This window comes from Lissotriton vulgaris, chromosome 10 (genome assembly GCF_964263255.1).
Source record: "Lissotriton vulgaris chromosome 10, aLisVul1.2, whole genome shotgun sequence".
In the NCBI taxonomy this organism is placed as follows: domain Eukaryota; kingdom Metazoa; phylum Chordata; class Amphibia; order Caudata; family Salamandridae; genus Lissotriton; species Lissotriton vulgaris.
The window spans coordinates 602,479,480-602,496,619 of NC_141698.1; the positions used below are offsets into that span (position 1 = coordinate 602,479,480).

Consider the following 17,140-nt stretch of genomic DNA (forward strand, 5'->3'; position numbering starts at 1 on the left):
CTTTCTCAAACTGGTATACACTCCTAATATATTCCTTTTTATTTTCTTTGCAGAAAGAGAAGACCAGTCCATTCTATGCACGTGAGTAACACCACTATTTTCTATTCAGTTTTTAACAGCTTGTCCTGTAACATTAAAGATTAGAGCCTGGGGGTTTTAAGGCAACTTGCCATATGCATGTTGTATTTTGTTCCAGATAAATAGGGAAGATGTGGACTGTTCCCATCGGTAACAAGTGTTTTAGAGATCTCTTTCTTTGAAGCCTTTTTGGAACTGATAAATCACTTTGCATATACACTACTGTGGCACCAGATGTTGTGGCACTGGGAAGTGGTACTGTAGTTGTTTCCTTGTGTCTCCACCTTCCAAAGAGTCTCCATGGATCCAAGGAAAACAGTAGCAATGTGAATGCCGACCAGCTGCTGCCCTCAGGTCTCCTCAAACCTCAAGAATGTGGTGAAATGATAGATGTTCCTCAGCCATCTACCTGGTGTTTCTCCTTCTAACCCGGGTCTCCACAGAACTTAGAATGGTGAAATAGCAGGCCACCGTCTCCCCTGACTTCCTACTATTCACATGGGCTCCACATATTTGAGGGAAGGAGTGTAATGACAGATTTTCCTCTCCAATTGCCCTTGTTTTCCTCCACGTGAGGCAGGCTTCCACAGTCCCAGTGGAATGAATCACTTAAAGGATGAATGGAGGTCCGCTGCATCCTGCAGTCTCCACAGACATGTGAAGAGCAATCGAATGATGCATCAACCATATCCTCTGCCTTTAGACCACTCCATGCAGGTTTCCAGACCCATGGAGGAAGTGGCAGCAGGACAGGTGCTTATTTTCCATTTATCTGCCTTACCCATATTTCTAGAGAGTAGGGGAATCAACGGAAGGATGAATTCTGATCTGTCAGCAGAACTGAGCAGTGGAATGGCAGGTCACCATCTCCCCTGTCTTTTACCTGCTTCTGCATTTTTTTATATACCTGAGGGAAAGTGTGGAATGCCTAGAAGCCCTTTGTCGTCATTAGTCACTGTCTTCCCTATTTCCAATGATTCTGTATAAAAAAGAGGCTCCCCTAATGAGTAGATGAGGCCTAATGGCATTTAACTTATCACAGTAATGCATGCATAATTACTGGTGTGTTCTTCAAACATTGGTTTTAAGAAAATTATATCATTGTTTTCATACTCAGTCTTTGGTATGCACCATGAACTTAATTAAAACCTACCTTAGAAAATAGCCATATACTTTTCTATTGCGTTCAAATTGCGGGCTGTCGTCACTCATTTTAATTCAAAGTGCCTTGTATCTTGGTTAGTTATTACCCAATGGCGGTCACCTCTGGGTACTTATAGTTAAGTCAGTGTTTCCATAGGAAAATGCTATTATTTGTTGCTAATAACTTGGCGCCTTATGACTAATCTACATGAAACTCCCAAAAAAGTGCTCTTTCATGCCTAGTTTGTTTATGGAAAGTTTTGGGAGATCGTTCTAGTGGGGGCTGAGAAAAAAGGGGGTCCCAAAGCTCAAAAATCCCCATGCAGTTTCCATAAACTTCTTTAAGAAGCTCTACTGCAAAAACTGCTGAACTGAATTATACCAAATTTGTCCGGAAGCTATACCTTGGTCCGCAGATTGTGCTTTTTGTGATTTGGTGTAAATCCGTTCAGTTGTTTTTGATAAATTAAGGTTAAAAAATAATTGTATATCTGGATGGTTAGGTTTGATTGACATGCTGAACACAAGTTTTATACAATTGTATACAGATTGAACACTGTGTGCAGTACAGATTACCCTTTTATCTGTGGTTAAAAGTCAACATGTACTCGGCTACCCATAAAGTGTATGGTATAGGGTCAATGTTGCGCATAACACAAGCTGATGGCATTACTGATGCTTCATATTATTATGCTCTATTTTGTACTTACTTTCAGACCTCTAATGTCATACTCATTTATAGAGCAGTGTGTTCAAATGAAGCTTGGATGGTGTCATCAGTGATGTCATTGAGATGGTATCTGTGATGTCATAAATGATTTGTGGACAAGGGATGTGCACCGCCTGTGTTCTGAATTTGCTTTTACTGTGCTAACATGGGAATCACTCCCCTCCTGGAGTGTATGTAGTAGAACTATCAGGTTGCGCACCTATGAGCCCATAGGTGTGTCTCCCATGGCACTAGTGTTGATTGCTGTTGGAATCCAGCTGAAGTTTTTTACAAATAAAATTCCATGCAAAGGTAGTTTTGTTCAAAATAAATTGTATTTCCAGTAAGTTCAAATGTTATCACATTGTTGATTAATAACATGTAGCAACAATCTTGTTTAGTTCCTATGCATTTCGGTGATTTGAGTCACCTTCGTCAGGGAACATCTATAAACAAACGAAATGTGTACATTGTAATCATATGTAATACAACAAAGTTTAAATCACTTATTTAAATCACTATTTCTACTCTCTATGTAGCGCGTTGTAAGTATTCTTAACACGTTTTAATGCCCGTATTTAAAAGCTAGTGAGGGCTGGTATGTTTTGTGCTTACATGCACGAGTCTTAGAACTTAGCTCTGGCGCTGATTAGGAGCTTAAGCGGTAAAGATTAACTGGGGCGTTACGCCGTGACGGTTATCAAGGGTCGCGCTGCCGCTTACGCATGGACTCTAATGAGTCTAGTCAAAGCTCACCGTAGGTTGCTCGTAAACACTCACTGCGACTCTCCGGTACCACGGAGTGTCTGCATATCGGGTTCAGGACGCCGCGTGGTTAGCGCATGCGCTGTGGGTGGCTATATAGGAGTGGTTAAATTAAAGGTACAGGCTATTCTTGCCATGTCGTTTTTTTTGAATTAACAAACCAAAACTTTAGTGGAGTTAAAGATGCAGGCTATTCTTGTTTGGCGTTTTTTTAGCGAAAAGTTGACTAAACCAATGCTTTAATTAAACAAGCGTGTCAGATGATACAAAGTATGTTTTACAGGTAGAGTACAATCAAAAGGCCCCCTGTTGAAATTACAGGATGTTTTGTTTAACAGTTCCACATACTAATATGGATACTTTACTAGTGACTCATAGTGTTACAAATAGCACAAAAGTTCTGTCCGATCATTAAGTCCATGCGGCTTGAGGCAGTTCAAGTAGTATATCCAATGATTTTCTCTTTTGAGCAGATTTTTTTTGTTCAATGCTCCTTCTTTTTTTGGTACGATCTCTAGGATGCATGCTCTCAGTTGATTCAAATTATGTCGTTTCTCTGTAAAGTGGGTGGCTACTGTTGATTTGGTGGAGTGTGTTCGGATGTTACTCTTGTGTTCGGTTAACCTCACTTTTAATTTTCTTTCCGTGTGGCCCACGTATGCACTTCCACAGGGGCATTTTAAAAGGTATACCACATTGGTGGTGTCACAACTAGCATTTACTTTGAGGGGTATTTTGTGTCCTTTCATGGGGTGATTTATAGTTGACCCCTTCATGATATTATGGCAGTTAGCGCAGTTCAAACATGGTACCGTTCCTCTGTAGATTTGATGCGGAAAGGTCTGTTTAGGTTGTTTCAATAGCTCACCTAAGTTTTTGCCTCTGGTGTGAGCGAATAGAGGTTGTTGATCAAATATGCCGTTAAAGTCACTTTCCATTTGCACAATTTGCCAATTTTTGTAGATGATTTTCTTGAACTGGGAGCTGACGTTCGAGTATTTGCTTACACATGTTATTCTCTGTGGTTTAATGATGGTTTTGTATGTCAATAGTTCTTGTCTCGTTTTAGTGAGTACTCTTTTTTGGGATTCTTGGATTGTTTCTTTTGGGTATCCTCGAGTGGAAAATCTGTCTGCCATGATTTGGAGTTGTTCTTGGCACTTCTGGTCCTCTGATACCACTTTCTTAACCCTAAGAAATTGGGTAAAGGGGAGGTGTTTTTTCAGCGTGGTGGGATGGTGGCTGGTATAATGTAATAAGTTATTTCTGTCTGTAGCTTTCCGGTATAAATTAGTAGTGATATTGCCATTGTTTGATGTTATTTCCACATCCAAGTATTGAATTGTGGTTTTGTTGATGTTCCATGTGAATTTTATTCTCTCATTTTTCTCATCTAATATCCTCAGTTGTTGTGTCAAAGATTCCTCTGTTCCTTTCCATATGATGAACATGTCATCAATAAATCTCATGTAGGCTAATAGGTGTGTTGCCCACTCTTGGTTATTGTAGATGTGTTCTTCCTCGTAAGCTCCCATAAACAGATTAGCGTACGCCGGTGCGGCGCAATTTCCCATGGCCGTGCCATTGAGTTGGATATACCAGTGTTTGTCATGACTAAAGTAGCTGTTCATCAAGGTGAATTCCATCAATTGTAACAAAAAGATTTGTAGGTCTTGCGAATAAGTGCTATGTAGTAGGGCTTTCTCGATGGCCTCTAGGCCTTCTCTGTGTGGTATGGACGTGTATAATGTTTTTACGTCTACGGTAGCCATAATGCAGTCTGGTTCCATTTTTACTGCTTGTAATTTTACCAAGAAGTCTGTGGTATCCTTTATATAGGAAATGTTTTTTGTGACAAGAGGTTGCAAGTACCTATCAATGAATTTGCCCACTGGTTCATGTATACTCAGTTTGGTAGATACGATAGGCCGGCATGGTGGTTTGTTAGGGTCTTTATGCACCTTAGGTACGAGATATATGGTAGGACTCTTCGGGTTCTCTTGTGTTAGATAATGTTTAGTTTTTTCGGTGATGGTTCCCTTGTCTGTGGCTTGTTTCCAAAAAACCAACGACCAGCAATATAACACCGGATAAACCAACCACCCCGGAGCCTTTTTTAGAGGTAGGCCTAACAGAAACAGAAGACCCAGGAGGGGACGCAACAAAAACAAAAGAAGCAAATCCACCACAAACGAAGACCACCACGACCAGGAAAGACAGGAAGAAACAACACTGATGAGCCCAGACAATTTGGTATTGAACATCTCAGACCAAAACCTCAGTGCCTTGCAAATAAACACTTTACAACGAGGACTATCGTTCGTGCCCACAACCCATACCAACAAACTAGAACTTGAAGTAAGCCTTTTTAAACTCACACGAAAGATGAGGTTGAGACATTTCTTCGAAAACGTCATAACAGATAAACCACCCCCGAAAGAGGATGAGCTCAAAGGATTAAAAACCTCCAGTAACTACATGCCACCAACATCACACAAAATGATTGACCTCTTTGAAAACTTGTGTAAACAAGAAATCAATAAAATCAACACCAACAAAAGGTCCAAAAATTTAAATATGTCTAAAAAGGAATTTGGAGCCATAGAAAGTATAGCAAACAACAAAGAATTAATCTGTCAAAAAGCAGACAAAGGAGGAGCAACGGTGGTAATGAATAAGAGTTTCTATGATGAAACCATGCAAACACACCTAAGCGATACTCATACATACATGGAATTAAACCATGATCCAACGACGGACATACGTAGAACACTACAGACCTTGCTGAAACAAGCCACAGACAAGGGAACCATCACCGAAAAAACTAAACATTATCTAACACAAGAGAACCCGAAGAGTCCTACCATATATCTCGTACCTAAGGTGCATAAAGACCCTAACAAACCACCATGCCGGCCTATCGTATCTACCAAACTGAGTATACATGAACCAGTGGGCAAATTCATTGATAGGTACTTGCAACCTCTTGTCACAAAAAACATTTCCTATATAAAGGATACCACAGACTTCTTGGTAAAATTACAAGCAGTAAAAATGGAACCAGACTGCATTATGGCTACCGTAGACGTAAAAACATTATACACGTCCATACCACACAGAGAAGGCCTAGAGGCCATCGAGAAAGCCCTACTACATAGCACTTATTCGCAAGACCTACAAATCTTTTTGTTACAATTGATGGAATTCACCTTGATGAACAGCTACTTTAGTCATGACAAACACTGGTATATCCAACTCAATGGCACGGCCATGGGAAATTGCGCCGCACCGGCGTACGCTAATCTGTTTATGGGAGCTTACGAGGAAGAACACATCTACAATAACCAAGAGTGGGCAACACACCTATTAGCCTACATGAGATTTATTGATGACATGTTCATCATATGGAAAGGAACAGAGGAATCTTTGACACAACAACTGAGGATATTAGATGAGAAAAATGAGAGAATAAAATTCACATGGAACATCAACAAAACCACAATTCAATACTTGGATGTGGAAATAACATCAAACAATGGCAATATCACTACTAATTTATACCGGAAAGCTACAGACAGAAATAACTTATTACATTATACCAGCCACCATCCCACCACGCTGAAAAAACACCTCCCCTTTACCCAATTTCTTAGGGTTAAGAAAGTGGTATCAGAGGACCAGAAGTGCCAAGAACAACTCCAAATCATGGCAGACAGATTTTCCACTCGAGGATACCCAAAAGAAACAATCCAAGAATCCCAAAAAAGAGTACTCACTAAAACGAGACAAGAACTATTGACATACAAAACCATCATTAAACCACAGAGAATAACATGTGTAAGCAAATACTCGAACGTCAGCTCCCAGTTCAAGAAAATCATCTACAAAAATTGGCAAATTGTGCAAATGGAAAGTGACTTTAACGGCATATTTGATCAACAACCTCTATTCGCTCACACCAGAGGCAAAAACTTAGGTGAGCTATTGAAACAACCTAAACAGACCTTTCCGCATCAAATCTACAGAGGAACGGTACCATGTTTGAACTGCGCTAACTGCCATAATATCATGAAGGGGTCAACTATAAATCACCCCATGAAAGGACACAAAATACCCCTCAAAGTAAATGCTAGTTGTGACACCACCAATGTGGTATACCTTTTAAAATGCCCCTGTGGAAGTGCATACGTGGGCCACACGGAAAGAAAATTAAAAGTGAGGTTAACCGAACACAAGAGTAACATCCGAACACACTCCACCAAATCAACAGTAGCCACCCACTTTACAGAGAAACGACATAATTTGAATCAACTGAGAGCATGCATCCTAGAGATCGTACCAAAAAAAGAAGGAGCATTGAACAAAAAAAATCTGCTCAAAAGAGAAAATCATTGGATATACTACTTGAACTGCCTCAAGCCGCATGGACTTAATGATCGGACAGAACTTTTGTGCTATTTGTAACACTATGAGTCACTAGTAAAGTATCCATATTAGTATGTGGAACTGTTAAACAAAACATCCTGTAATTTCAACAGGGGGCCTTTTGATTGTACTCTACCTGTAAAACATACTTTGTATCATCTGACACGCTTGTTTAATTAAAGCATTGGTTTAGTCAACTTTTCGCTAAAAAAACGCCAAACAAGAATAGCCTGCATCTTTAACTCCACTAAAGTTTCGGTTTGTTAATTCAAAAAAAACGACATGGCAAGAATAGCCTGTACCTTTAATTTAACCACTCCTATATAGCCACCCACAGCGCATGCGCTAACCACGCGGCGTCCTGAACCCGATATGCAGACACTCCGTGGTACCGGAGAGTCGCAGTGAGTGTTTACGAGCAACCTACGGTGAGCTTTGACTAGACTCATTAGAGTCCATGCGTAAGCGGCAGCGCGACCCTTGATAACCGTCACGGCGTAACGCCCCAGTTAATCTTTACCGCTTAAGCTCCTAATCAGCGCCAGAGCTAAATTCTAAGACTCGTGCATGTAAGCACAAAACATACCAGCCCTCACTAGCTTTTAAATACGGGCATTAAAACGTGTTAAGAATACTTACAACGCGCTACATAGAGAGTAGAAATAGTGATTTAAATAAGTGATTTAAACTTTGTTGTATTACATATGATTACAATGTACACATTTCGTTTGTTTATAGATGTTCCCTGACGAAGGTGACTCAAATCACCGAAATGCATAGGAACTAAACAAGATTGTTGCTACATGTTATTAATCAACAATGTGATAACATTTGAACTTACTGGAAATACAATTTATTTTGAACAAAACTACCTTTGCATGGAATTTTATTTGTAAAAAACTTCAGCTGGATTCCAACAGCAATCAACACTAGTGCCATGGGAGACACACCTATGGGCTCATAGGTGCGCAACCTGATATGTCATAAATGATGTCATAGAACATGTCATGAGTGATGTAACATGCAAGGTCATAAGCAGTGCTTGGAGGGGCGCAAGTTATAGTTAGCTCCGTGTTTTTTTTTTTTGTTCAAAATATGAATGTAGTCACTGACATATTCACCTAACTGTAACGTTACATTAACCTTTTTCAGTGAATATTTATGTGTGTGTGTGTATCTATAATTATATATATATATATATATATATATATATATATATATAATAATCCACATTTGTAAAGCGCACAATCACCCGTAAGGGTCTCTAGGCGCTAGAGCCGTCGGGAAGATTAAGCAAGCTATTGCCCAGAGTCACATGGTGCTGGTCTAATCTGCCGCCGGTGCCAGGGATCGAACTGTGATCCCCAGATTCCGGAGTCAGTCGCCCTAGCTGCGGCGCCACACCTCTTCCATGTGATATATATATATATATATATATATATATATATATATATATTATATATATATATATATCTATATATTATATATATATATATATCTATATATATATATACACACACACACACACACACACACATATATATATATATATATATATATATATATATATATATATATATATATATATATATATATATATCACCCGCTATCAAGAGCACCCGGTCGTGAGTGAAGGAGAGCAGACGGACTAGTGAGCTTCAAATATTTATATATATATATATATATATACACTCATACTCTAGCATTCTCCAAAAAGTGTGTTTAGTGCATTTCCCACAAAGTGCATATAGAGACACAGTCCATTTTACACAATCAGATAGGTGTATGCACATTAATCAAGTGTCCATCAATACACCCATCTGATATTTTTTGTTTCTTTATTTATAAAGTTTTATATAGAGCAAACTTGATCCCGAAGGATATCAGAGCGCTTTACAATTATAGGGAAAGGTAACAGATCAAAAAATGAGTCAAACATGGGGAGTATAATAGGCATTGAATCAAATAGTGCACACATAACAGCTCATTTATAAAAACCTGAGTGAACGAGGAGTGGGCTATAGGATGGAGCATAGTGATATAAGGGGAGTAAGTGAAATAATCATATACAGAAGGGAATGACACAGGCTCTTCACCTACGTGTTATGTACATTATGAAAAATACATAAGGGGTGATGCACCGCACAGTTTTCCTAAACATCTAATACCGAATACTGAATGTAAGATTTCATGTGAGGGGTATGTTGTCGTAGCCTAAAGAGGCAGCTCACAAAAAAGTCCTTCAATGTCACACATAGACCTCTCACAATAAGACACCTGGGCTCAGATCGGTTCATGCTGGACATTCTGAGATAAATAAATAACTCATGTGGCTCCAAAGTATCACATGGGTTTTGGTAAAGCAACTGCACCAATCATCGCACATATTAACTTAAAACATCTTTGAGTTGGTGCAGTGGTGTAACAAAAGCTCCCGCAGTCCCCGTGGTGTGGGGAGGCACCGGGGACTCCTCTGGCACTGGCAGGTCCCTGGTCTGAGAGCTTTGGATTGGATGCATAGCGCGGGGGCCCCCTGCATGCATTTTACGCCACTGAGTTGGTTCATGTTTTGCCGACAGCAGACCGCAAAAACACAAAGATGCAATTACTGTCCCTTTCTCTCCTGCTGCCTGTAGCGAGGGTAACAGGAAGAGATGGAGAGAGGGAGAGAGAGGGAGAGAGAGAGAGAGAATACAAGATAGGATAAGAGTCAGAGACACACAGAAAGAGAAAGTGAAAAAGAGAGAGACATGAGAGAGAGCGAGAAAGAGCGAGATAGAGAGAGACAGGAGAGAGAGCAGAACAAGTTGAACTGTTGCAGTGGTGTAGTAACCAAGATCAGATGACAATCAGGCTGAATGTTGAGTCGCAATGAATACAATAGGACATGTTTGGTGAATATTGATAGCATTTGTTGTTTTACTTACGGCCAGTGGCATTATGGGTGTGGGGTGGCATGGCCAAGCATGGGCCATATGGGAGAGATTCCTAATGGTTTGTGTGTTCTCAGTCAGGAGTCAGGGGAGTCCAGCGTAGGTCGGGGTGTGCTGCTGGGTCAATTGCATCTTATCAGAATCGCTACTTATAGTTCATTTCTATTCAGCTGATGTGAATGGAACTCATCCACATAGTTATTGGTTATCTTAAAAATCAGGAATAGAACAAGAACTCCAGGAGTTATGTAGGACCCCCCAGTTCTCGAGATAGGAGGTATGCTGGGAGAGTGAACTGGCGGATGATGGGTGGCTTGGAAGTGGTCCGGGTGATTCCATTGAGAAGAAGTGGGGAAGAACTTTAGTTTCTTGTTTATTTCTTGTTTCTTTTTTATCTATGAAAGGAGAGCACTGTAGACAACCACGCTGTGAAAATTTGCTTCTAAATACCCGGGATACTTTCTTTTTGTGCTGCAGAACAAATGGAACACTTACTCTGATATTTTCTGCAGTTTAGTACTATGCAATTTTGTTCAATTAATGAACTTCATTTGTTTCTCCGGCGCATATAGAGGGGGCCCCAACTCTAATTTGTCCTGGGCCTTTTGGCCCCCACCACTGAAGCTGTTGAATGTGCTAAGAGGCACCGAAAAACAGACAGGCACCGCACCTGGCTTGCCCACACAGTACTTTATCCAAATAAATTCTGCTGCAAAGCAGAGATGTTTGCTTAAAATGTTTACAACCAAATGTGGATGTGCGCGTGTATATCTTTAAATGCATGTATATACACACACAAAGTGTAGGATGTAAACGTTTTAAGCAAACATATATCTACACAAACATATGTGTGAACCTCTTAAAAAGCTGCATCTGGAGACTTCCCTGTATTCGCTCGTGATCTGGCCGCCGGATCCGCTGAGAGAACTGCTCCGACAGGCCACGGGGTTAAATTGTCTATAATTGTCTGTTGGCAGCTGAGAGAGTTCAGAGAGAAGATCAGAAAGTGAGATAATAAAGCAAGATTGAGGACCATTTTCGGCAATTACTAGAGCTGTGTCGCAACTGCACAGCAGAGAGTTTCTCCCAGCAAAAACCCGCCCACGTACCAGGGGGATGGAGCCGACGCTTTGCAAAGCACCGCCAGACGTCTGCTCTCAGGGAAGCACTTTAAGCATAGGAATAAATGTGACATAATACTGGGTACTTACCTTCCCTGCCTCTGTCGAAAAGGGCCCATTCTACATCCTTCGGCGGTGAGAGACATAACAGTAGCAAGACACATTCCATTTCTTAAACATCTAACATTTGCATAAACTCTGCTCTCATGTTTCTTCCCCCTCTTGTGAAAATACGTTTTTGATGTATAACTCTTAAGGTCTCCCCCAGACAGTCTCATGTTGTTATCTCGAATTGTACTCTGCAGCCTAAAAAGGGCCTGATTACTTATTGGTAATCTTCATTATTCCGAAAACCCTTCCACGGCCAAGTACTTACACACTCAGGTGTGGCCACGTCCCCAGATGGTTGTATGACGGAGGCACACATGGTTAAACCACGCATGCCTCTACAACGCAGCCCGAAACTCGAATACGACTTAAACCACGCATGTCTTTACCATGCATTTTCTCTATAAAGGCATGTTTGGTAAAGGAATGTGCATTGTTAAATTTGCCACTACCCCAACCCCCCCTTCACTAAGCTTGTAGCTCCCCTACCTCGCACCCCCACCCCGCGCGCTGAGGCCTAAAACTTACCCGGTCCTACCCGTAAAACTTCTTCTACACTGTATCTGAGGCCTAAAATCCTGCCCCTTTTTAAAATATAAACGAGCCCGACCACCCTCCACGCTGATGCCTAAAACGTACCCCTGCGCTGCCTTCAAAACTACCCCTACCCCCATTCTGACGCCTAAAACCCTTACCTCCCCAGCCCTTAAAACGACACCGATCCCCCTCACCCTGAGACCTAAAACCTACACTCACACCTAAACCCGCCAAACCCAGCCTGTTAAACTAACCCAACCACCTTCCCCTGCCCTGCCTCCTAAAACCGGAAACTCTGAACCCTTCCATAAATTACCCCCCCCCCCCCCCCCCCCCAACTCCGCCATGAGCCCTAAAACCGACACACAACTCTTTAAAACTGGCCCGGCCCCAGCCTCACTTACCTGTCTGCGTTCCTGTCTGCATTCCGTTCTGACGTGGCCTCTTCTGATGCAGCCAGTCAGTCTCCCTGCCCTTCCAGACAGCTAGACCGTGCACTGCCTTAACCACACATATGCATGGTTGAGGCAAATGCGTGGTTAAGGCAAGCATGGTTTAGCTTGTGGGAAAACGGCACACGTGGCTCAGCCCGCGTAGTATAGGCCGTTTCCACCCCAATATACTATACAGCCTCTTACAGGCCTGTGCACTAACAGCAGAGAGTGCCAAGGCACACCCAACACCCACCTGTCATAAGTGGGAATGGGATGACATTCTGGATGGTAGGGAAGAGCAGTGGTGTCACACAAAATAATGAAGCCCCCCTGAGAGATGTAATGAGGGGGCCCTGAGTCTCCAATTTCTCACAGATATTCATTGGCCTTGGGAGAAATGGGGGGTTCACTGAAGGTTTGGGGGTATCCTAGTTGAGAACCCCCTTGTGTGGCAGATACTGTGGGGGGCCTGAGTAACGCTCCCGGGGAGGGTTGTAAGTACTGAGAAGAGGAAGGAATATCAGAATAATTAAGACTATCAGTAAATATTCAGGCCAGTACCTCCTCAAACCCACCCAGAGGGTGTTTTATGAAAATATACATTAAGAGCATGCCTCAACCTAAGTCCCTGGATAAAAGCCAACCCCTCCAGACTTAGGGCCTGATTACAATCTTGGCGGATGGGATACTCGGCACAAATTTGACAGATATCCTGTCTGCCGTCTAACAAGTTCTATAGGATATAATGGAATTGTAATGCGGCGGACGGAATATCCATCACGTTTGTGATGTGTAACCCTGTCCTTCAAACTCATCAGGTCCTCTATGCCTCGCAGCTACAGTAGTCATGAAACCAAACATTAACAGGAGGGAACCACTCTGGGAGTGCTGCTCAAAGCACACTGGCAGCAAAGGTACGGTAAGCCTTGTCCCCATATCAAACCTTTAGTGAGAGTCGCTCAAGTAAGTGTCCACAGAAATTATGAATGGAGGCCCCCTCCGCCTCTGTCCAAGTCGCTGTCATCCCCCCGGGTGGATTTGACATGGAGGGTTCCTAGTAAAATTGAACTATATGATTCAGCTGCCACAGAGATGGTACACTTAATCCATTGACAGAGCATTATTGATCTATTTAGATGAGATTAGATCAGCATGTTTTACAATGGCTTTACCAAGAGGAGAAGATTTAGGCAAGTCTTTAGGGAGTGAGTGGGTGACTGAGTGAGGGAGCCCAAGCATTTCCATTGTGCGCGAAACAGACCAGACAACTTCTAAGTGCTAGCGATAGTGGTATGGGATACCCAAGTTTAAAGTCTGCAACTAGTGCTCTAAATTGGCCACTGCTTGCTAGGCATCGATCTTGGCAAAGCAAAATAACATTCATTGAACCAGCGCCCTTTGGGGCTTCTGGAAATGGCCGTCAGTAGCTCAGAAAAATGCCACTGCCCGCCAGTCACTGAAACAAATGCAGTATTATTGGAATTCCGATTTGTGATAGCGAAAGAAGCAACACAGGGGATATTGTCTTTATGGTTGGAGTCCCAGGTAATAAGGTACTATATCATTCGTACTGCATAACCAAGTTGTTGTCACTTACTTTTAAATGTACATTGTCAAGTGTTTTGTTGCTTATGGATATGGAAATCGGTTTACATAAATTATTTAATAAAATATCCTGCTGAGTTTGATTTTGATTTATCCAGTTATACCCTTTTTATGAAGCAGAGGATTAGAGAAATAGAGAGAGAGAGAGAGAGAGAGAGAGAGAGAGAGAGAGAGAGAGAGAGAGAGAGTGTGCGCGTTGGGCTGGCCCCCTTCAGCCACTGACTTTCATGTGTTTTTCATGGTTTGCCTTTGATGGGATGGGCTGTGCATTAAGGCCATGCCATTTTGTGGATGGTTACATAGTCCCATTTGTGTTCCCTTTAGGTTTTGGGGATGGAGACTCGAGTAGTCCTTGTGTTAGTCCAAAGCAAGTGTCTGTTCTTTGTTGCAGTTATTTTGCTGACTCAGTCATTTTAATTGGATGGTTTATGTCTTTTCTATTTAGGGAGTTTATACTTTATGGATGGCTTAGTATGTCATTAAGACACAGTGCTATTCACCTCATTATCGTCACACAGTCATTTATTTCATATTGCTGTTATGACAACATTTTGTTGGAGTGTTTGCTATTTAATATTTTGCTGTTTGTGATCTTAATGTTCACCCTTTACAATACAGACTTTGTCTTCTGACTTCTTTTTGTAACATTCTTGCTTTAGAATACAGCTTTAGTACGCTAGAGGTGTCTGTTCATGAAAAGGGTCCTGCTCCCAAATTCCAAATTTTCTACCCCTAAGACTTTGTTTCATTATAGCATTTTCTTATTAGGAACTTTTGAGACCAACACACACCAAGTCTCCCAACTATTACCAAACACTTCATGTAACAAAAAGCCAGACCTATTGGCTTTTGCAATGATTGTTTTTATGAGACAGACTTCTGTTGGGTATTCTACGTTGTTTAGTAGAATTGCGTCAGTGATGGATTGATGGTGTGCCACATCTTTTTCCTTGAAACATGATGCTACTTGTCTTTGTAGGTAGTAATGCCCATTACAAGTCCAGGTTTATGCTGTCTTGATGAGGTTGAAACAGCATAATTTCCAAGAACTCTCCAAGAGGTCATTTTGTCAGGACTGGGGTGGAGCTACCAAAACATTGAATCATTTTATGTCGACCTACACTCACACTGATTGCACAATATCAGCTATGTTAGACCTATCTTCTCCAAACTTTGTGCCAGCTTACCTCCACTTTTTGCTCTACCTATTTGATGGCCTTAGGACTCTGATAACTTTACCACTGCTTAAGAGCACTAAAGTGCATGTACTTCCCCCATAAAGATGGTAATGTTGGTGAATACCTGATTGACCACGGGTCACCGCTAGGTCGGTAAGTCCCTTCTAAAGTGGTATAACTTATATCCAAGGCCTGAAATCTAACTGCTACTAGTGGCCCTGCAGCACTCATTGTGCCACCCACACAAGTAACCTTTCATACTTGTCTCAGGCCTGCCATTGCAGGGCCTGTGTGTACAATGTACTGCCACTGTGACTTGCCATCTAAAACCACTTGTCAAGCCTTAAACGTCCCTTTTATTACACATAGGTCACCCTAAGGTAGGCCCTAGATAGACCTATGGGCAGAGCACTGTGTAAGTAAAAAGTAGGACATGTACTTTTAAGTTGTACATGTCCTGGTAGTGACAAACAGCTACATTTGTTATTCACTACTGTGAGACCTACTCCTCTCATAGCTAGCACTGGTAATTACATAAAAACCACTTTTAACCTGTAAAGTTGAATTTAACATTACTATTTTACAAAGTGGACATTTCTCTGCTCTTACTGCTCTTTGTGGAATACATGTCTAATACATGTCTGGGGTGGGTGACAAATACCCGTTTTGCATTCCCTACAGACAGCCACAAACACAGGAAGGGGGTGTGTGACAGAGGACTCATCTACATTCATCTGTATTCTGATAGCCTTGTGGACAGGAAGGGGGAGTGGGAGCTGACACTTACACCTGAATAGGCAGTTTGGCATTTTGGGTATAAGTACTGGGGCTCTGACCCCACCAAGGTAGTAAACTACTGGACCTGTGAAGAGCTCTGACGGGAGTAAGGACTGCTGATGGTTTGAGGATAGTCAACAAAGCTTCCATCGACGGTGTCGATCGGCACCGAAGGTCGCCTCTATTCACGGGATTGACAACGCGCCTTCACGACTACTCACCTTGAGTCCTCGACATCAACGCTCACTCCATTTAAGGTACTTTTTTAGCGGGACTTGTCTGAGTTCTGTATTCATCAAAACAACAAGTGGTCCTGAGCATACGAGAATAAGGAAAACAATTGATATATATAGATCACAATGGAGCTCTATATAGTTCAAGATTCCTTGACCAGCCGGCCAAGGAATATTTATTGGTTCAATAAGTTTGTGATCTCAAAAATACATCAAATAACCCAAGGGATAAGGGTTAAATTAGGGCACAGTCCTCAGCGTTCCATTGCGAGCAGCTCGAGTGACCGACGCCTCCGGAGAATTGTTCTCTCCCACCGCGGACCAGTTATTCGTCTGACCGCACTTCCTGACTCAGCGCTAAATTAAGACGCTGAAGGACGGCGATCCTGCCCTGGAGGCACTCGGTTACCCAAAGAATTGTGCTTCAATTAAATATACCATATTGCAGTCTCAGTATCTGAAACGGACTTCTGCAAATCACCTATAGCCTTCAACAGACTATGCAAAATAATGTCATAGGACCAGATGTCCCAGAGTGATCAATTACAAGACCCGTTATTCCGGTGTTACATCACCGTGCAAACCCTAAAGATTGGGCTTCATCAATTCCAGCGCCCATACAGAATTCATAACCGCATCCTATGGAACGGTTTACCCATTAAGAATAACGTGGGTGACCCTAAAAGAACTCTCTCATCTGAAGCCAATTCCACTTCAAGCCACCAACTCGGTGTGTTAAATAACTGTGTTCAGGCAAAACTATTTTTCTTGTCCTGATGATGATCCCGTGATACCCGAGCTGGGGATCGAAACGTCGACCTTTGAGTAGTTCATACATGTACTTCCCTGATACTATTGGTTGTATGAATGACTCCAGGATACACTGCTAATGTATAACTCATACCAGTGACCTGCAAGCTCACACTGTTTGCCTGATAAATTTTCTTCACTTACCTTTACTTTCCTACCTTTTTCCTCCTTGCAAGGCACAGGACTGTGCCCTAATTTAACCCTTATCCCTTGGGTTATTTGATGTATTTTTGAGATCACAAACTTATTGAACCAATAAATATTCCTTGGCCGGCTGGTCAAGG

The 17,140-nt window shown here is 41.9% G+C and overlaps 1 protein-coding gene across 4 annotated transcripts in view; it reads left to right on the top strand.

Moving 5' to 3' along the window:
• Positions 1-17,140, top strand: part of MYH11 (myosin heavy chain 11) — a 285,530-nt gene that overhangs the window by 67,387 nt on the left and 201,003 nt on the right. For all 4 annotated transcript variants that reach the window (XM_086941438.1, XM_086941439.1, XM_086941437.1 and 1 more), the window contains exon 4: positions 54-81. In XM_086941438.1, the coding sequence (XP_086797564.1) occupies positions 54-81 (28 nt within the window). The remainder of the gene's footprint in view (positions 1-53; positions 82-17,140) is intronic.